Source organism: Oryza brachyantha, chromosome 7, assembly GCF_000231095.2.
Source record: "Oryza brachyantha chromosome 7, ObraRS2, whole genome shotgun sequence".
NCBI lineage: Eukaryota > Viridiplantae > Streptophyta > Magnoliopsida > Poales > Poaceae > Oryza > Oryza brachyantha.
Genome location: NC_023169.2, coordinates 14,581,071 through 14,597,201, shown reverse-complemented (window position 1 = coordinate 14,597,201; position 16,131 = coordinate 14,581,071). Strand labels below are relative to the sequence as shown.

The window sequence follows — 16,131 nt, the reverse complement described above, 5'->3', positions numbered from 1 at the left end:
GTGACGGTAGCATTGTTGGTGATATAGATTGCTTGGATCAACAACGGAGATGGTGGTTGGTTAACTCAACAGCATGCCAGGAGGAAGGCTAGTTATAGCAACAACGCCAGAGGCTGGAGGAGATGGTGGAGGCCAATGGTGAATATAGTGAGGTGGTGGCGACAACAATGGTTACTCAATTAGATAGGCTATGTTTAGCAACTCCACGAAGTTTCAGGTATGCGATGATAAAGGTGTCGCGTCGGTCATTCTTCGGTGAGATAATCTTTGGTAGCTTGATTCTAGTCAACGACAATGGGGTGGCGGCGAGCTCGCTCACGTCACGAGGCAATGAGTGTAGTGCTACGTGACGACAATGATATATCAACGTGGACTTTTGGTAAGATAGGTAGTGGCACTTTGGTGGAGAGGGTGCTCTACGACAATGGTGATATGGCAGTGATGGAGTCGTCAATGCTTTAGAGACGGATGGTTTCGAACGACGTGACTAGTGTTTGATGATGACAAGGTGGTTGGGCATACTAGTTTCATTTGTTTCCTTTGCTCATGGTCAGAATAGATGAGCTTCCGTGCACCCCATCTTTTAGCTTATGCTTATAAGTTAAAATTTAAAATTTCAATAATAAATTTAAGTTGATTTTGTATTTTTTATCAGTTTTTTTTAGCCTTGTCTTTAAATCGTTAAGAATACGTATATAAAACTTTTATTTATAAATTATTTTTCGTTTGTAAATATGTTGCTTGTCTTTTTTATATAAAAGAATAATCATAGTTGTGGTGTCTACGACGGTGGCCAGAGGGCGTGGCGGTGGAAGGCCAGGCAAGCTCCGTTCTCACCAAAATTTGAAGCGAGGAGGAAAAGCTTGAATCTTCTTAATCTTTGTTTTTGGTTGTTTCTTTTTTGCGTATCTTAATCAAGAGATGTGAAGTATATCTGTATATGTACTTATGTAACTTTGGGCTATGTATATCATCTGTGAAGAGAGAGGATAGATTTCAACTGAGCAAGACCTCTTAGTGTGGATTGAGCTGAAAGTCAAATTACTTACCCAAAAAAAAACTGAAAGTCAAATTCAATTGAATTTCACGAGTTTATTTTATTGGAGATCATTGTCTCGCACTCCGAACCAGACAGCGAATTCGTTTTCTTTAAGACAAGACAATAATTCGAATCAGAGATCATACCCGGGTGAAGGGATCACTTGCCGGTTGCCACGGAGCGTGCCGAACCCGACTTCACTTGCGCCGTCGCACACGTGCGTGCGTGCATCACAGCCAGCCATTCAGCTGGAAGCACCGGCGCACGAGCAGTTGCCGATAGGCTGGCCATGGCGCCTGGCCGGCCTCGTCCTCATCAGCGGGTTCCTCTCGAAGAAGTTGGACGGCCGGAGCTCGAGCCCGCCGCTCAGCGTCGGCATCACCGGGAAGTCCTCCTGGCACGGCACGTGGTGCAGCCCCACCGTGTACCACAGCACGATGTCCTCGCCGCGGATCGCCCTGTTCCGCCCGCTCCACGCGGCGAGCCCGTCGTCGCCGGTGCTCTGGTCGGCGTACAGCCCCGACGCCCATTTCTCCGACCTGCTGTACGGCGTCACCCAGACCTGCTTCTTGCAGTAGGTGGCGCGCCTCTGCGGGAAGTCGTCGTCGTCCAGCACGGACGCCGCCGTCGCGCCGGCAGGGACGATCCGGTACCCGACGTCGTTCCCTATCCTTGTCTTCTTACCCGGGTTGACGAACACCAGGTCGGCCGGTGGCCCGCCGGCGCCGAGGTCCACCTGCCCATCCGCCTCCCTCTCAGCCACCTCCCGCCGCACCGTCCAGTAGCTCCTCCTCGGCATGTCACCGCCGGTGTCACGGACGGCGGTGACGGTGCTCTTGACAAAGGAGTTGTTCGTACCATCGACGTCGAGGTCCAGGTGGTATGTGACGTAGTGGTCGTGGTACACGGCGATGGTGTTCTCCGACACCAGCGTGCCGTGCGCGTCCTGCTTAACCTCGTTGGCGTGGGTGTACGCCGTCCCCTTCACCTCGAGTAGCCCTGTGAGAGACACCTGCGACGATGCGCCATGAATCTACAGGCTACTACTAGCTCCATGATTCGATCCTGCTTCGATCAGCTCGGCAAGAAGTGATCATACCGCGAGTTTGATGGAGCCGCTCGTCTTGAACTCCCAGTCCAAGATGTAGTCGTAGTTGCCGGCGGACACCACCATCCTCACCACCAAGCTCACGTCAGGTCGGACCTCCGTGATCTGCCTCGAGAATCACACACCAAGTTAGAGTTTTCGGGGCACGACGCCACGAGGACGAAGGGCTCTCTGTGCTGTTCATTCATCACCAGCTGGTTGGGGAAGCCGGCCTCGGTGTGGCGCCAGGCGACGTCGCCGGCGTAGCGCTCGAAGACGCAGATCATGTTCTTGCCCTCGACGGGGTTGCCGTCCTGGCCGGAGAAGTAGCCATCGAGGTAGGCGGCGTTGGCGGGGCAGTCGCCGCCGGGCTGGAGCGGGAAGGCCCAGAGGCCGAGGCCGTACTCGCCGGCGTCCAGGAACGTGCGGTAGTACCACTCCTCCACGGGGTCCATGTACGGCACGAAGATCTCCGACACGAAGCCGCGGTAGAGCACCTGCCGCCGCTGCGCGCCGCCGGCGTCGGCGTTGTGGACCGACGCCAGCGAGATAACCGTGCCGGCCCGCATGTCGAAGCCGACGTGGAACTCCCAGTTGGCCCACCTGCAGTTGCAGCACAGCATATGGCGACATAATTGTGCACGTCGCATTGGTTGTGTTTTTTGAATGAAAGATAAAAAATAAAATATTATTAGATTTTTTATAACTATTTAAGGGCAGTATCAACGATGAAATTAACTTTGAGATGATAAACTTCATCATAATTTTTTTTAAAAAATACACCGTTTAACAATTCGAAAAATAAACGGAAAAAACAAATGAACAATCTATCTCAAATAACAGTATAAACACTGCCATTGTTTGACGAGGAATGAGTGAATTGGTGATAGGGACCAAATACGGACCATCGCTTCACTCCTCTGCATCCACGTGAAAAAGAAAATCGATTCAATCGACCGAAAATTAATTAATGCTGAGCCCTCCAATCTCTTGATTTATTTGTGCATACTGTTTACTGAACTTGGACATTCAAAATTTTTCAATCCGTCCCTCGCTGATGAGAAAAATCAACCAGAAGATCCTAATCAAAACGAGCATATATCTCACGTTTTATATCAATCCAAACATGTCACGATACATCTCTATGCTAGTACTCCCTCTAGTCGCTTTTATTGGTCGTCTCAGACAGCAAAATTGTTTAACGCTAACTCAGTTTTGTTGGTCCGCGATGACAATTATTTTCGTCTGGAGGCAGTACTTACAAAGCATTGCTATCGATTGTTAGATTATCTGAGTTTTTATATAGCTATTTAAAATATATTTTAGATAGGTAATATGATGATTTTATATAACAATATTTTGTAAAAAAGTACATTGTTTAATAGTTTAATAAACATACCTGTAAAAGTCAATAAAAATTTGAAAAAAATGTAAAGCAAAAAACTCAATATGAGGAAAAGATAAAGCCATTGCCGTCCCCTGACGGTGACAATATATGTTTGTTGGGATTTCTGATGCGTGGTGCACGAGCTTATTAGATTTTAAATTTAAAAATATCGTTACACTACGTGGATGTTTCACACGGCACAAGCAAAGCTGCGTTGTTTTGTGGTAATTCACGTAATAGGTGAGCAGATTTAGCTCAAAACAAGTTGCTAATTGTCAAAATGATTACCTGACGACGTGACCGTCTATGTGGAAGCCTCTGCCCTCCGGCTGCACCACCACGCCGGGCGCCGGCGCCGTCCCGGTGTACGGCGGCCCGACCTTGCCGGCGCGGTAGTCCGTCCCCTCCGCCTTGGGCACCGGGTACGCCACCCTGTCCCTGTACCCGACGATGGCCATCCGGTCGAGGTCCACCACCAGCGTCACGCCCTCCAGCGGCCGCGCGTAGAAGTTGGCAGTCGCGCCGGCCACGAAGCAGAGCACCTTCGCCACCCTGCGGCGCGGGGGCTCGCCGCCGAACCATCCGACGGGGAACACCGCGCAGAGCACGTCGTCCATGCCCACCCCGCGCCGCCGCACCGACTCCACGAACGGCGGGTGCTTGGGCGGCAGCGCCACCGCCGCGAACTGCTCCTCCAGCGTGAGCGTCGGGAAGCCCGCGCCGCGGTGGACGGTGTGCGAGAGGACGGACGGGGCCGAGGGGTTGGCGACGTCGACGCGGAGCTCGTGGGACTCGCCCCCGGCGCGGGCGATGACGAACGCTCGGCGCGGGAGGACGAGGCGGGAAGCGCCGCCGCCGCCGTAGACGTAGGAGAGCACATCGGGCTTGTCGGGCTCTTCGAGGCCGACGTAGTGGAAGGTGAGAGGCCGGGCTGGGACGAGCGGGGAGGCGAGCACCGCGGCGCGGACGGCGGCGAGCTCCGCGGCGGAGAGGGGATCGAGCGGGTGGGGGCGGGATGCGCCCGCGACGGCAGCGGCGACGGCGACTGCGAGGAGAAGAGGAAGCATCGCGCGGAGTGCAATTTGGGCGTTGGGATTAGCAGTGACAGCGACAGCTTATTTGTACTGGATTTAATTTAATTTAATTAAATAATAATCCACGTCGTTGGTTTGCAGCCCATGTAACTAGTTGGGCCGGAGTGGAAGTTTTGGGCACGTGGGCCCCGTCTAATGTTTGGGCCGGACTGTAGTACGTGCTGTTTGTTGGGCCGGAACCTGGAACGGTGATCAGGCCCACACGGCCAACCAAGGGGCCATACGAATAAGTTCACCGGAGGTGCCTCAACTAAACATCGAGGTTGTCCGATGTCCCTTAACCTCAAAATTGAAACATGCACACCTAAATTTATATGATCCATTCAAAAAAGTCTCTCGACAGTATTAACTTATTTTTTAACTGGTTTTGCTAATGTGGCGTTCGGTGGGTCCCACATATTAGGTTTTTTTAATCTTTTTTCTCTTTTTTTCTTCATTCTCTCCCTTCCTCTCCTCTCCCTCTCTTCTTCCTCTCTTCTCTGCTTCCCAAGCATGAGTGGTGGCGGCCTGTGGGCTAGGGTGCGGTCAGTGGTGTGTGCCCCCGACAGCACCGCCATCTCCTTCTAGCTTAGCCCGCTGATGGTGTCGATCATCGGTCAGCCACCAGTACTGCCATGTCGAGCGGATGATAGTGGTGTTGACGGGGTGGTGAGAACGGTGCCCCTAACGCCGCGAGCGGCAACGAGCACGGTCATGTCGCCCATCGCAATGAGGTGGCCTGGCACGAGGAATGGGAGGAAGAGGATGTGTAGTGGCCGCTGCTCATCCCTGCGAGCAGCGATGAGTGTGGCCATGTTGCCATCTAGAATAGAGTCGAATACAACCTTAGAAGCCTAGAAACTTTATGCTTTTTAGAAGAAAGAAGATGAGAGCTAGTGCGATGCGTCGATTGTGTCCGCCGCTCGCTGACCCCACTGACCCCCGCTGACCACCGTCCATGCCCCAGCCTACCGACCCCTGCTGCCACTCGTCGACCGCGCCCTAGCCTGCAGGCCGTCGCTCGCCAACCATGCCCTCGCTCGTAGGCCGTCATTGCCCACTGTCGGCCCTCGCCGCCGACCGCCGTCTGCGCCCCAGCCCGTAGGCCACAATCACTGTAGCAGTGTTGTAGCAATCAGATCTGATTTATCCATTTCTGATCCAACGGTTAAAAAACCAGTACAAATTCACTGTACTGTTTATCTCTACAGTAGTACATACTACTGCATAGGATCCCATCTCTCCCCGCTGATTTTGCAGGTACCTCCAATTACGAGGGTGCCATTTTGCTCGCCCTTGACAGCACCACCTGCTCCTACTGCACTTTGCCCACCGAATTCATCTAAATCGACCTTGAAGTTCACCTGATCTAGTTGCTCACCCTGCTTTTTTAGCAGCGAATCAATAGCATCCATCCACAACACCATCGCTTCAAATTTCTCCAGCAAGTTGCCTTGTCGAAAAATTTGATTTGTACAAAAAAATTTCTAACTTTAATTTTTACCCTACCTTGCCTTCTACAGAAACAAACCAACTAGCAAAACTATCACTAAGCCCACGTTCGGTAGGAGGATGGGTAAGCTAACTTACCCAGCGCGAAAAACATGTAATCAATTTGTACATGATTAATTAATTATTAAAAAAATAAAATATATTAATATGATTTTTTTAAATAACTTTTTTATATAAAATTTTTTATAAAAAATATACCGTTTAGTAGTTCAAAAAACGTGCACGTGAGAAACGAAAACGTTAACTTAACTAAGGGACGGAGGGGGGATCGTGCAAAGGGGACATCCCGGACAGCGCATTCAGTGCTCCACTACTAGGAATAGATACTGTCGCATTATTTGGCATTGTTTTTATTTGTCACTATCTTTTTAGCTTACTTGTCACGAGATTATTTATTCCATGCTTCTAAAAATATGATTACACAAAATCCTTTCTTTTACTTTGCTTAGTCCACATTTCAAAATTATCTGTTAGGCTTGTTTCTTAAAATATTTGATTTATCTCGATGATAAAGTAAATTTGTGACAATAATCCAATAAGCAATCTGTTTCAAATGTTTATACCCATCTCGATCCAAGCTCGTCCATGTGTGTCAAAATGTTTGTGCGCGGATAAGAGCGGACGAAACTCGCGGTGTTTCAGGCTGCGTTATACAACTTATTGGCCTAGCTAATACTCCATCCATTTCGCAACGTAAGACTTTCTAGCATTGACCAGGTTCATATGATACTAATATATATATATATATATATATATATATATATATATATATATCAATGAATAAATTTAGTTGTCATATAATATGAAAAGGTAGTAATTGTTTTCCGATAGCACACTTTCAAACTATTAAATCGTATATTCCGTAAAAAATCATATAAAACTTATTTAAAAATCAAATAAATATATATCTTTTAATTTTATAGTAATTAGTACTTAATTAAATATATACTAATAATCATCTTAAAAACTCCACCAAAATCTCCAGCTTACGTGTAAAAAAAAGGCCCAAGCTTAAAAGCTGTTTAGAACGCCGCCCTAATCATCTTCCACCAAAATCTCTCGCTGCCGTCACAACGCGCTCACCCACGTCATTGGTTCTCACTAGAGCCCATGCTTCAGCTATCGCTGCATGCTCCCCCGCTGCCGCTGCTGCTCTCTCTCCACTGCTGAACTCCACTTTCTCCACTCCAACAAAGCATTTTACACTGGCTCCATAGGAAAACTTTGGTCGATCTGACAACAGAAATCTTGTCATCGAACTTGATTTCTCCAGTGCAAGGTGCGAATCGCACACTCTTCTCACGCTTTCTTGTTTCAGTTTGCATTCCAAATTGTAAAACATCTGAATTTGAATTTTCTTTTTGTTGGTTTGGTTGTTTGATCTAGTAGGGGTGAGGGTGAAAGAAAACCTGACACCAATCAACTTGGGAGCGAGCACGAGAGAGGAGAGAGCCTTTCGATGGAGGCTGCGGTGGTAAGCGCGTCGCACGGCGCCATGGGCTCCCTGCTCGCGAAGCTTGGCGATCTTCTCACGGCCAAGTACAACCTGCTCAAGGAAGCTAAGGGAGAGATCAGGTTCCTTCAGGCAGAGCTCGAGAGCATGTACGCCTTCCTGAAGAGGATCTCAGATGCAGAGGAGCCCGACGAGCAAGACAGGTGCTGGGCCAAGCAGGTACGGGAGCTGTCCTACGACATTGAGGACAGCGTCAACGAGTTCATGCTCCGTGTGGAAAGCAAGTCTAGCAGCAAACTGCATGGATTCACGGGGTTCGTCAAAAGGAGCATCAAGTTATTAACAACCATGAACACTCGGCATGGCATCGCCAAGGAGTTCGAAGGACTCAAGATCCGTGCCAAGGAGGTGAGCGAGCGGCGAGCGAGGTACAAGGTTGACGATGATGCTGCTGTCAAGCCAAAGAACACAGCCATCGATCTTCGCTTGCTGGCGCTCCATGCGGAGACGGCGAGCCTCGTAGGTGTCACGGGACCAAGGGATCGCCTGATAAAATTGATGGAGGGAGAGGATGTGCCTGCGCATCAGCTGAAAGTGCTCTCCATTGTGGGATTTGGAGGGCTAGGAAAAACTACACTTGCAAATGAAATTTACCGCAAGATAGGGGAGCAGTTCCAGTGTCGAGCTTTTGTTTCTGTGTCCCGAAATCCAAGCACCGGGAAGATTCTGAGAACTATACTATCAGAAGTTGGCTTCAGAGCTCCTACCGACAGCAACATTGAAATGTGGGAAGAGACTAAACTGATTAGTGAATTGCACAAATTCCTTGTTGACCAAAGGTATACCAGTTAGGACTAATTGTGATCTAATTAATTTATAATGTGTCAGATTATTTTCTACCAGATCGTGAAGTTGTTCTTCTTTAGCGTGCTAGCTAGTGTTCAAAAGAATTTATGATGTGTCTATTTTTCTGCTTTCAACCTTTTATGCTTGTGATTATATAGGTAGGCTAAGCTATCCATGTTATATCCTGATATGCCAGATATAAATGCATTAGTACATCCAATTATAACTCAAATGACTTGTAATCGATCTATTGTTCCATAGTTACTTCATTATTTTCTCTTATATGTCAATTAATATAAAGTAAATTTCATAAAACTATACATATTTTTTCAAACTATCATGAAACTACGTATTTAAGCCACTGTATCATAAAACAACAAATTTAGCACCAAATTTATCGTAAAAATATAGATTTTATATTAAGTATAAAAAACTACAGATTTAGTAGCAAAATTATCACAAAATTACATGTTTGGTGTTAGTACTATCACAAAACTATAATGCTTATAGCTCCAACACAACGGTAGTGATGATTTAAACTCTGAAATATGTAGTTTTGTGATAAGTTTAGTACTAAATCTATAGTTTTATGATACGTCAACTTAAATATGTAGTTTTGTGATAATTTGATCAAAGTATATGTAATTTTATGAAATTTACTCATTAACATATACAGAGACCAGACAAACCTAATTAGCAAAGGCTTACAACTGCTATCATGGGGCTCTGGATGTTGCCTTTTCATTTCTATTATGCAAGTAATGTTCCACAAATTAACATTCAGGTGTCACCACTAGTACCTAAGTAAGACTCAGTGCTAAGAAATAGCCAGCACGATCCAAGAGCTATAGTTTGTTGAAGTTGTAGCACCATACAGCTTGCTTTGGCATCCCCAATTACCCATGGTTCAGCAGTTTGGCCTAAGACCCAAATTAACATTCTCACTTTTGAAATTTTACAGATCGAACTTTTTTCTTGCTATTGTTTGACCTTGGTAATTACTTTCCCGATGCTTGTTTACACTATTTTACTTATTTGGCAGGTACTTCATTGTAATTGATGATGTATGGCAAGACTGGGCATGGGATATTATAAAATGTGCTCTTCCAAAGAACAAGAATGGTAGCAGAGTAATAACAACTACACGGATTGCGACTGTTGCTAGGGCATGCTGCTCTGATCACGTTGATTATGTTTATGAGATGAAGCCACTTAGTGAGCAAGACTCAACAAGGTTATTCTTGAAAAGAATATTTGGTTCAGAGGATGCTTGCCCTGCATATTTGAAAGAAGTGTCAGCCGAAATTTTGAAAAAATGTGGCGGTTTGCCCCTTGCAATTAATACAATATCTAGTCTTCTTGCTAGTCACAAGCAAAACAATTCAAAGGAGCACTGGGTCTATGTACGGAACACTTTAAGCGCAAATTTTGATGTGAGCCCAAGTTTGGAAGGGATGAGACAAATATTGAACCTTAGCTACATAAACCTTCCTCATTATTTGAAGGCTTGCATGCTATATCTAGCTATTTATCCAGAGGATTACACAATCCGGAAGAATGATTTGGCTAGGCAGTGGGTAGCTGAAGGCTTTATAAGCAAAGTTCATGGGATAGATCCAGAGGATATTGCAAAGGGCTATTTTAATGAGCTTATCAATATGAGTATGATTCAACCGGCAGACATAGTCTATAATGGCGATGTGATGTCTTGCAGGGTCCATGATATGATGCTTGACCTTATTCTACATAAATCTGCAGAAGAGAATTTTATCACAGTGATAGATGATATGCAACAGTTAACAGGACAGAGAGATAGGATCCGTCGACTGTCTATCAACTTGGATGGTGCAAGAGATGATAGAGAAGCGGGATCCATCCAGCTATCCCAAACACGAACTTTGGCAGTATTTAGTAGCCCTTCACAATTCCCCTCATATCAGGAGTTCAAGCATCTACGAGTTTTAACAATTGAGCATTTCAAGTATGACTTGTCATCACCATTACTTGACTTAAGTAGAATATCTCATTTGTTTCAATTGAGATACTTATACATCGGATCGAATCATCCTGTGGTGTTACCTAGTAAAATTGGGGGACTTCATCAATTGGAAACGTTCGAGATATATGCTAAAATATATTCATCTAAAGGAGAAATACATTCGAAACTACCAACAGATATTTGTCGTTTGAACCGGTTAATGCATCTGATTGTTTCACCGGAGGTGATCTTTCCTTCTGGTATTGGTAACATGAAATCCTTGCAAACTCTACGGTCCTTTAGTTTGGAAAACTCATTAGACAATTTCAAGGGCCTGAGTGAATTAACCAATCTGACAAACCTTGAAATCGGCACATGTGACATGATTACATCTATTGATGAGAAGACTGCTAGATATCGGGAAGCTATGCGCACTTGCCTTGAAAAGCTTTGCAACCTCAAATGGCTGGTGTCATATGCGCCATGGAAAGACTCGTGCTTGGATATGTCCAATCTAGTACCTGCATCTTTCCATTATCTCCAAGTATTTCATCCAATTTCTCCTGCCTTCTCAAGGGTTCCTGTGTGGATCGGTCAACTCCACAATCTCTGTGACCTGTATCTTACAGTTAAGGAAGTGTTGGAGGATGACATTGGAATTGTTGCTCAGCTGCTCTCACTTATTCGCTTTGACTTGTCCATCAGGGGAATTCCTAAAGACAAGATCATCTTTCGTGGAAATGGATTTCCCGTTTTGAAGTATTTTGAAGTTAGATGTCGCAGGATTTGGTACCTAGCCTTCGAGGTCGGGGCGATGCCCAAGCTTGAAGGGCTCCAGCTATGTTTCAATGCTCGAGGGTGGGACAGGTATGGTGGTGCGGCACCTTCTGGTATGGAGCATCTGTTAGGCCTCAAGGAAATCGTCGCAAATATTGGAGAATATGGTGCCAACAAATCCAACATAAGAGCTGCAGAGTCTGCACTGAGGGACTTGGCTGTCATGCACCCTGACTTTCCTAAAGTCAACATCCAAACTCTTGGTAGTAATGCATATTACGAATTTGACAGCATGGATGAGGAGGAGGAGGAGGAGGAGGAGGAGGAGGACAGTGACACGAGTTGCGACATCACCTCCTGACCAGCATGTGCAGGTACGGTATTCCTTGCACCTTAAACCCGTATTTACATTTTTTTTTTGTGCCAGCTGATATATGCATGCATGTACAGCAGTATCCTGCTACGATTGTGTGTGTCAGCGTGTATGAGAGTAAAGCGGCTACTAAATGTTGATTTCTCTTATATATCTGCCATGAATCAGGTAGTTAGAGTTTTATTTTGTTTCAATTATAACTGGAAATGGTAAGCTAATGGTTGTGGCCTGGGTTGCTTTGCACAGGTGCTTCTTAGCAGGCAGCCATGCCAGCACTTTGCTTCTGGTAGCCCACGATGAGCCAACTCTTCTACACGCGTGGATGCTTCGTCATCGACTCCGGTGTATCTGTGTCTTGTTTTGGCGTATGTATTCGTTTCGTGCCGGGGGGGCTTTTTAACTATTCTTACGGAGAGCCACTATCCAGATGCCATTCTTTCAAAAAAATTTACACAAACATCACACGTAAGAGAGACAGTAACTATATAAATTATCAATTTTGCATATGTGGATGTACATGTCAGCTCGTCAACTTGGACCAGTGGAATGAAATAACATTTTTGCCCCTAGGGAAGTGAATACCGGAGTACATCGCTCTCTTTCTGGTGCGTTTCCCCCACCCGCCTAGCGCCGCCGCTCCTCCCGCCCACCGCTGCCCCGGCAAGCCCCACCGCTCCATTAGCCCGGCGTCGCCCCAGCTAGCGCCGCAGGTCCGTCGCCCGGCTAGCACCGCCGCTGCTCCGTCTCCTCCGAGCGCCGCCGCTCCGTGCGCCGGCGGCCCGTGCACCCCCGATCACATATCACATCGAGCGCCACCGGTCCCGATCCACGCCAAGCGCCCCCATGCATTCATGCTTTTAACTGATGTGAACTGATGTACGAATTGTTTATATTTTGCTGTGAACTAATGTATGAATTGATGTGTAGCATGGTATGGTCAATATTATTAGCTTGTTCTGTTATGTGTGACCTTGTATGGCCTACTGGATGCTCATATATTGATGTGTGACCTCATATGGCCTACTGCATGCTCATGTTTGCTGGATGATGCTTATTATTCAATTTGTGTACATGTTTGTTGGCTCTGCACATATATATGTCTGTATACTTACTGAAATTTTACTGATGAATATTGTTTAAGTTTTGTATATTAGCTAAAGTATTATATTATTAGTTGCTAATGTATATTAGCAACTAAGTTTAGTCAGGGTGGTCACACAGTCCCAGCTCAGACCTTTCATTTGTCAAGCAGCCCGAAAACAGGGGCAGTATGTGTCATTTGACTTCCCTGGTCCACATTGGCAAGCTGATGTGTACATCACATATGTAAAATTGATAATTTATATAGATGGTGTCTTTTACATATGGTATTTCTATAAAAAACTTTGGAAGGATGGCATCCGGATAGTGGCTCTCCATAAGAGTGGCAAATAGTTAAAAAGCCCGCAAGGTGGCCACTTCCAAAATTAAGCCACTGTTCTTTTTTTTTTTTTGAGAGAGAGAATTGCATGGGTTTAAGTGTGCTCTGTTTGTTGTTACAGTATATTATACAGTAACGGATGCTAAATGGATGTGTTCCTAAGCATGTAAACCACTCACAGCTCCATCATTTGCCTTATTTTGCTTATAATTAAGTCGAATTTTCATATTTAACTTAGAATGTTTCATCGTAGTACGCATGTATGACAGTTTTACCCACGTATCTCAAATGTAGGTCTATCATTAAGATATTTTTTGGATTGAAGGACCTTTACGGAAATGATTCAAATCCTAAGGACTTTTTTCTAAGTATGTTGTTTGGAACATAGGATTGGAGGTTGCCAAATTCCCTAGGATTTTATTCCTATACCTCAATTTCGTAGGAATTTAGCACATGAACCCAAACCTCATTCAATTTTCCTCTGAGAAGTCTAATTCAATTCCTCTATTGTCTTCCCCCAAAACATACTAAAAGGACAGTTTTACATTGAAACAAAGCAGTTCTGGGCTAAATTAACGCCTCTTTTCTGATCCCTCCAGGTTGAGATACATGCAAGACTGCTCCATTGAGACAGAAAGCATATTTCTCTTCGACTTAGCTAGTCCTGTCCAAGTTCACAAATGATATCTATTAGGTATATTCCTTCTACAAATTCATCAACTATCTTGAACCCATAGTCTAACAGTCCTATCATTGTCAAGGCCGCCCGACGCAATTTTATTCTCTGTCGGATGGCAGGACACCGAGATGACAGTGTCATTATGGCCTTCCAGTTTCTGAAGAATATTTTTCCCTTGGAGATCCCATATGTACACACAATTGTCTTCCGATCCACTAACAATGTACTTCCCGTTTGTAACGGAAAATGCAGACTGGAGGCAGTATGTTCTGTTCACATGTCCACTGTACATCTTCAAGAACTTGCCAGTGGCAAAGTTGCATAGTTTCTGCAATTTGGGAAGAACAAACTTATGAAGCATGGTTGCAGTAACCATATACTCTCCAAATGAATAGATATTATTTCTAACAATATTGCGTAAATGAAGTAAAACCACTACAATAAAGAAACCCATGATAGCATAACACAATGCCAAGAATTCTTAGGATGCTGCTTGATGCGAAGCACTAATGGACAATGATAACTGCCCATATGATTTTACAGTGTAAAACGTATGAGAATTGATGGGGTACTTATGCACAATGAATACCATGGATCAACCTAAGATAAACCACTGACAACATCAGTCACGCTGAAAGTTTCGATGCCTTTATATGCCTCCAATCACTTCATATTATGCATGATACGGTGATCTGATGTGCTGGCATAAACTTCAAGAAAGCATACACATACTTAGTTAGACATGTAACATATAAGCTCAAAATCTTGAGCAAAGGGTTCAACAAAGTGGCCTTCAGAACGAGGGATCATTGGTCATATAGGTAACCACGATTTAATTTACAGTAAAAAAAGGGACATCTATGTGTGAAACTGATATAAGATGTGCTACATGGTCTCCAACAATAGTAGATTAAATGCTTAGCACTTGGAAGAACACCCTGCTATAAAGAAAACCATGGATATGAGCCCATAAATAAGGCTAAGACAAGCTTCTATTTTATGTGAAGTGTAGCACCGTTATTTCAGTTTACTTTAAGAAATGAGAATTGAGAAGAATTTTGACTCATTGTCAAGTGCAATTAGAAAACAACAGAGAATTGGACCCATAACAAGATAGGGCCTGCAATGTTGTACCCAGATGAAAATACAGCAGTGACCCTGACAACCAAAAATAGTTGAAAGGAAGGAAAATGTTGCTTCAAAATTGTGGTTTGCATGCTATACATGAACAAACAGAGCTTCCAATCCTCAACAACAGTGCCAGAACCAGGGAGCCTGTAGAGCCCAGGCAAATCTAACTACACTGAGTTTGTGCGCCATAAAAAAAAATGCTATTTTTAATCACTAAGACAACAACGAATTTTTATTACGACCCCAGGCAGTCACTCCACCACAGTTCACAACTATTATAACAAAGTTTTGCGCATCAGAGCACTTACGGCCCTATGAATTTCATTTGCACTACAGTTCGAACAAGATAATAGTATGTTAACAAAGAATTCACTGCCTTTTAACTTACTGGTCACTAAGTGGCATGGGATAGGAGTCAATTGGTCATACCAGTGAATCGTCGAGCGTGGCGACCAGGATAAACTTGCCATTGGGCGAGAACATGGAGAACGACACCGCAGGCATCTTGTCGTCGATAACAGTCTTGAGGCAAGACCCGGTCCTCGCATCCCAAATCTTGCAACTTCCATCATGGCTCCCGGACACGATGATGGAGCCATCGCGGATGAAGTGCACGGAAGTGACGGGATCGGAGTGCGCGTCGATGGCGCGGACGCAGCGGCCGCTCTTGACGTCCCAGATGCGCACGGTGCAGTCGAACCCGCCGGACGCGACCGTGTTGTTGGTCTGCGGGTTGAAGTTGGCGCTGAAGACGAAATTGGCGTGCCCCTTAAGCACGCGGATGCAGCGGTCGGCGTTAGGGTCGGCGGGCTGGGCGCCGCCGCCTGGGTTGAGGCCGGAGAGGACGGGGCGGACGTCCCAGATGCGGAGGGTGCGGTCGTCGGAGGCGGAGCAGAGGTAGAACGAGTCCGTCGACCAGGAGATGTCGGACACGCCGTCGGCGTGCCCGCGGAGGGTGGCGATGGCGGACAGCGACGACGGGGAGAGCAGCGCCACCGTGCCGTCGAGGGACGCCGTCGCGAGGAGACGGCCGCAGGGGGAGAACCGCACGCACGACACGGCGCGGCTGTGCGGGGTCGCCAGCCGCACCTGCCGGTACGGCCGGTACGGCCGCGGCGGCGGCGCCTGCTGCTGCTGCTGCTGCTGCTGCGCCCCCGACGACATCGTCCGGCGGCGCGCTCTCGCCGACGCAAAAAAAAAAGGGGAAGTGTGAGAAGCGTTTGCGCCTCCCACAATAAACTAAAATTCGAGAATTTATCCCTTTTTTCCCAATGACATGTGGGCCCACCTGTGGTCACTGGCATGTGGGCCATAGGGTAAAATCTTAATTCGAGTACCATCTAAACGGGAGGGTATATGTGTAAATCTATCGGGTT

The 16,131-nt window shown here is 46.1% G+C and overlaps 3 protein-coding genes across 3 annotated transcripts; 1 reads left to right on the top strand and 2 right to left on the bottom strand.

The window, feature by feature from the left end:
- Positions 1 to 820: 820 nt before the first annotated feature.
- LOC102710603 (primary amine oxidase 2-like) lies at positions 821 to 4,594 on the bottom strand. The gene is made up of 4 exons (XM_006657804.3): positions 3,802 to 4,594; positions 2,339 to 2,729; positions 2,139 to 2,252; positions 821 to 2,051 (listed from the first exon to the last, which is right to left on the bottom strand). Exons 1-4 carry the CDS (start codon positions 4,578 to 4,580, stop codon positions 1,284 to 1,286), a joined length of 2,052 nt encoding a protein of 683 aa, XP_006657867.3. The 5' UTR covers positions 4,581 to 4,594; the 3' UTR covers positions 821 to 1,283.
- A 2,947-nt stretch (positions 4,595 to 7,541) lies between these two features.
- Positions 7,542 to 12,761, top strand: LOC102703142 (disease resistance protein RGA5-like). Its single transcript, XM_015839459.2, has 3 exons — positions 7,542 to 8,390; positions 9,440 to 11,526; positions 11,772 to 12,761. Exons 1-2 carry the CDS (start codon positions 7,558 to 7,560, stop codon positions 11,511 to 11,513), a joined length of 2,907 nt encoding a protein of 968 aa, XP_015694945.1. The 5' UTR covers positions 7,542 to 7,557; the 3' UTR covers positions 11,514 to 11,526; positions 11,772 to 12,761.
- A 658-nt stretch (positions 12,762 to 13,419) lies between these two features.
- Positions 13,420 to 15,978, bottom strand: LOC102702868 (COMPASS-like H3K4 histone methylase component WDR5B). Its single transcript, XM_006658657.3, has 2 exons — positions 15,185 to 15,978; positions 13,420 to 13,952 (listed from the first exon to the last, which is right to left on the bottom strand). The coding sequence occupies exons 1-2, from the start codon at positions 15,917 to 15,919 to the stop codon at positions 13,662 to 13,664; spliced, it is 1,026 nt and encodes a 341-aa protein (XP_006658720.2). The 5' UTR covers positions 15,920 to 15,978; the 3' UTR covers positions 13,420 to 13,661.
- Positions 15,979 to 16,131: the final 153 nt, after the last annotated feature.

Coding starts and splice junctions, on each gene's coding strand:
- LOC102710603 (XM_006657804.3), bottom strand. CDS start 4,580: ATGCTTCCTCTTCTCCTCGCAGTCGCCGTCGCCGCTGCCGTCGCGGGC. Junction 2,253..2,338: donor CCGGCTTCCCCAACCAGCTG/GTGATGAATGAA, acceptor TTCTCGAGGCAG/ATCACGGAGGTCCGACCTGA. Junction 2,052..2,138: donor GCGGCTCCATCAAACTCGCG/GTATGATCACTT, acceptor GCATCGTCGCAG/GTGTCTCTCACAGGGCTACT.
- LOC102703142 (XM_015839459.2), top strand. CDS start 7,558: ATGGAGGCTGCGGTGGTAAGCGCGTCGCACGGCGCCATGGGCTCCCTG. Junction 8,391..9,439: donor AAATTCCTTGTTGACCAAAG/GTATACCAGTTA, acceptor CTTATTTGGCAG/GTACTTCATTGTAATTGATG.
- LOC102702868 (XM_006658657.3), bottom strand. CDS start 15,919: ATGTCGTCGGGGGCGCAGCAGCAGCAGCAGCAGCAGCAGGCGCCGCCG. Junction 13,953..15,184: donor CCACGCTCGACGATTCACTG/GTATGACCAATT, acceptor CCCAAATTGCAG/AAACTATGCAACTTTGCCAC.